The following is a 3,012-nucleotide window of genomic DNA, read 5'->3' on the forward strand; positions in this document are numbered from 1 at the left end:
AATACGTTTTATAACTTTAATGGTAAGCATTAATCTGTATTTAATTTTTACAATGAAGACTACAGAAATTAAAGTAATCAAATGTAAAATAACACTGGATGTGTTTTTACATTTGATTACTTTAATTTCTGTAGTATTTCTTACCTGAATAAAAACTTAATCTGAAAAACTTAGTTTCATAGCTCTCTTTATTCTATTGCATTTATTTGTGCTGACGTTTGCAAATTTTTTATTATTTTTTTATTACTGCCTTTTTACTTGTTTATTTAATGAAAATAAACTTTGCGTTGAAGAAAAGTAGATTTTTGCTTCTATATGCTGTCAATTATAGTTCTTAGTAACGTCACGGTCAGGGATGGGCAGTATTTCAGATACATGTATTTAAAATACATATTTGAAATACAAAATACTATTTTGTATTTAAATACCTTTGAAAAAAATCAAATGTATTTTGTATTTAAATACATTTAACCTTAGTATTTTTGTATTTTCAAAATACATAAAAAACTTTTTGCCAGTCAACATCTTTATTATGCAGTTGATTTCCTGTGTCAACTAGTTCAGACATACGACAAGGGGAAAAATAGCATTAGCCAATCAGTTTTAATAGCTAATTGTTTTTTTTGTTTTTTTTATCAACTAGCTTGTCAAACGTGTTTAAAGCATTACTGCAGGTTAGGGCTGGGTGATATGACAATACATATCGTGGCGATGATATAAAGTGTGAATATATTGATCATTTAATAATTGTTGTAATGCTAAAATGTTTGTTTTCAACTTCCAAATAGGTGTCCAGTGATTGATAAATAAATATTTGATTTCCGAATATTGTACCCTAATTGAAGTAGCTGTTTAAATAGGATCATGATTTTACATACCATTGCATGAATGACTGCCTGACACATAATATATTATTATATTTATGACTAACGATCAAATGATTAAGTAGTTAGAAACTAGTTGCTATGAATACAGGTGCCATCAGTTGTCTTCTTATGAATGACTTGTTTGTCATTGAGTCAGGGCTGCTGATGCAAAGTAGGCCCTTTGTTACCAAACACCATGTAACTAAATTAGGATACAATTATGAGTCATTCGCAAACTGTTAAACATTAAACTGTTGGTTACTTTAAAACTAACCTTCATCTGGGAAATCACAGGGATATGTGAATATTTGATCTGTTAACTGGTTGCATATGTCAGATTTATTGCATGACTCGGGCAGAGAAAAGCTGTTGCTATCGAACATTGTTCACTTGTTCACAAACATCAGTGTATTAGTGAAGAGAGAGATCAAATAGGCCAATTGATGGAAGGTTTGTGAAGAAATTTCATGCTCCCTTGTAAAAGTATTTTTTAAATATTTTTAAAATACGAAAATACAGTAGTTTATTTTGATACTTGGTGTGGCTGCCCTATTTTGTAGTTTATTTTGATACACTTAAAATTAAGGTATTTGGCATTTTATTTTAAAATACATTTTGATGCATCTTTGCCCATCCCTGGTCACGGTAACGGCAGATCACTAACAAAAAATCGAAAATCTGAATCGGCCAAGAAAATTGCAATCGGTGCATCTCTACTAAAGTCATGTAATTTCATTATTTACATATGTTGGAATCTTATTCTTAGGTTCAGCGTCGTCTCCAATGATTGGTCCATCACAGTGGATAAGCTCCACCCCATATGTGTACTGCAGCTGCTGTCCCCCAAGCCTGGCCCCGCCCTCACCTGTCTTCAATGGAGGGAATCAATACATGAGTTATCAAATTGATATCACTCGCGGTTTACTGCTACATCTGGTCTAAAATTTAGTCCTGCCATCTTGTGTTGACATTTTGAAACTGCATAGGCCTATTTTGTAAATTATGCTTGGCGGGCCATATATAATATAGACTATTAAGACAGCTACGGGCCGCTTAAAATTCATCCACGGGCGCATTTGGCCCGCGGGCCGTAGTTTGGACACCCCTGAGTTAGACATTCTGCCTCCTAAAATTTTGCACATTCCAAAGATTGTAGAATATCATTGTTTTCCCTATGTGTCTGTCTTTCTTTATAGCCTTATTCATACTCCAGTCCTCCAGGATTTATTGTCCCACAGGTGCCCATGAATTATGCACAGACGACATATGCCTACCAGGTACACAATCACCTGGGCACACAAACACGTATGGTCACATTGCTTTCATCTCGCAGATACACACACTTGGATATCTTGTGTTTTTGTGTGTGTGTGTGTGTGTGTATAGTATCCCCTGCCACAGTGGTGTGGAGAGCAGAGGACGAGGCTTGTCAATCAGGTCAGCTCCACTCCCCTTTTTCTCGGTTGGTAAATGAGGGATTGAGCGCAAGAGGTTGAAACCGTAAAGAATTTATAATGTTACAAAAGATTTTTCAAATAGATGCTGTTCTTTTGAACCAATTATCAAGGAATTGTGGTTTCCACAATCCACACATATATTACGTTTTTAATACTGATAGTAATAAATGTTTCTTGAGCACCAAACCAGCATATTTGATTTCTGAAGGATCTTGTGATGCTGAAGACTGCTGAAAATTCAGCTTTGTCATCACGGGAATAAATTACATTTTATATTCAAATAAAAATGATTTAAAACTATAATTATATTTTTAAATGTGTTTATTAAAAAAAAATGTAGCCTTGTTAAAATATAAGATTTCTTTTAAAACACAGTAATCTTACTGTCCTTTTATCCTTGGAGATGTACCAATATTTGTTGTAGTTCATATTGTAGTGTAATTGCTTGCAGTACAAATTGAACAAAGATGTTAACCACTTTAGCTAACTTTAGTTAGCCTAGTGTTCTTGGCTTGCCCATTAAATTAAATTGAGAAGAGTGTGTGTAAGCTAGTCAAAGCATTTTAATAATGTCAGTGCAGTGTAGCAGTAAGCACCGGTTTTACTTTACTCTATGCTAAAGATCATTGTGTCTGAGATTTGCTAAAATGCTCTGCAATCAGGGCCCTATGAAATCCTTTTTTTTTTTT

General features: G+C 33.8%; 1 protein-coding gene across 1 annotated transcript in view; it reads left to right on the top strand.

Moving 5' to 3' along the window:
- LOC107688400 (deleted in azoospermia-like) overlaps positions 1-3,012 on the top strand; it is an 8,111-nt gene that overhangs the window by 3,067 nt on the left and 2,032 nt on the right. Inside the window, exons 6-8 of the mRNA XM_016486058.1 lie at positions 1,633-1,761; positions 2,061-2,143; positions 2,253-2,303. Coding sequence (XP_016341544.1) covers positions 1,633-1,761; positions 2,061-2,143; positions 2,253-2,303 — 263 coding nt within the window. The remainder of the gene's footprint in view (positions 1-1,632; positions 1,762-2,060; positions 2,144-2,252; positions 2,304-3,012) is intronic.

This window comes from Sinocyclocheilus anshuiensis, unplaced genomic scaffold (genome assembly GCF_001515605.1).
Source record: "Sinocyclocheilus anshuiensis isolate Anshui unplaced genomic scaffold, SAMN03320099.WGS_v1.1 scaffold209, whole genome shotgun sequence".
In the NCBI taxonomy this organism is placed as follows: Eukaryota; Metazoa; Chordata; class Actinopteri; order Cypriniformes; family Cyprinidae; genus Sinocyclocheilus; species Sinocyclocheilus anshuiensis.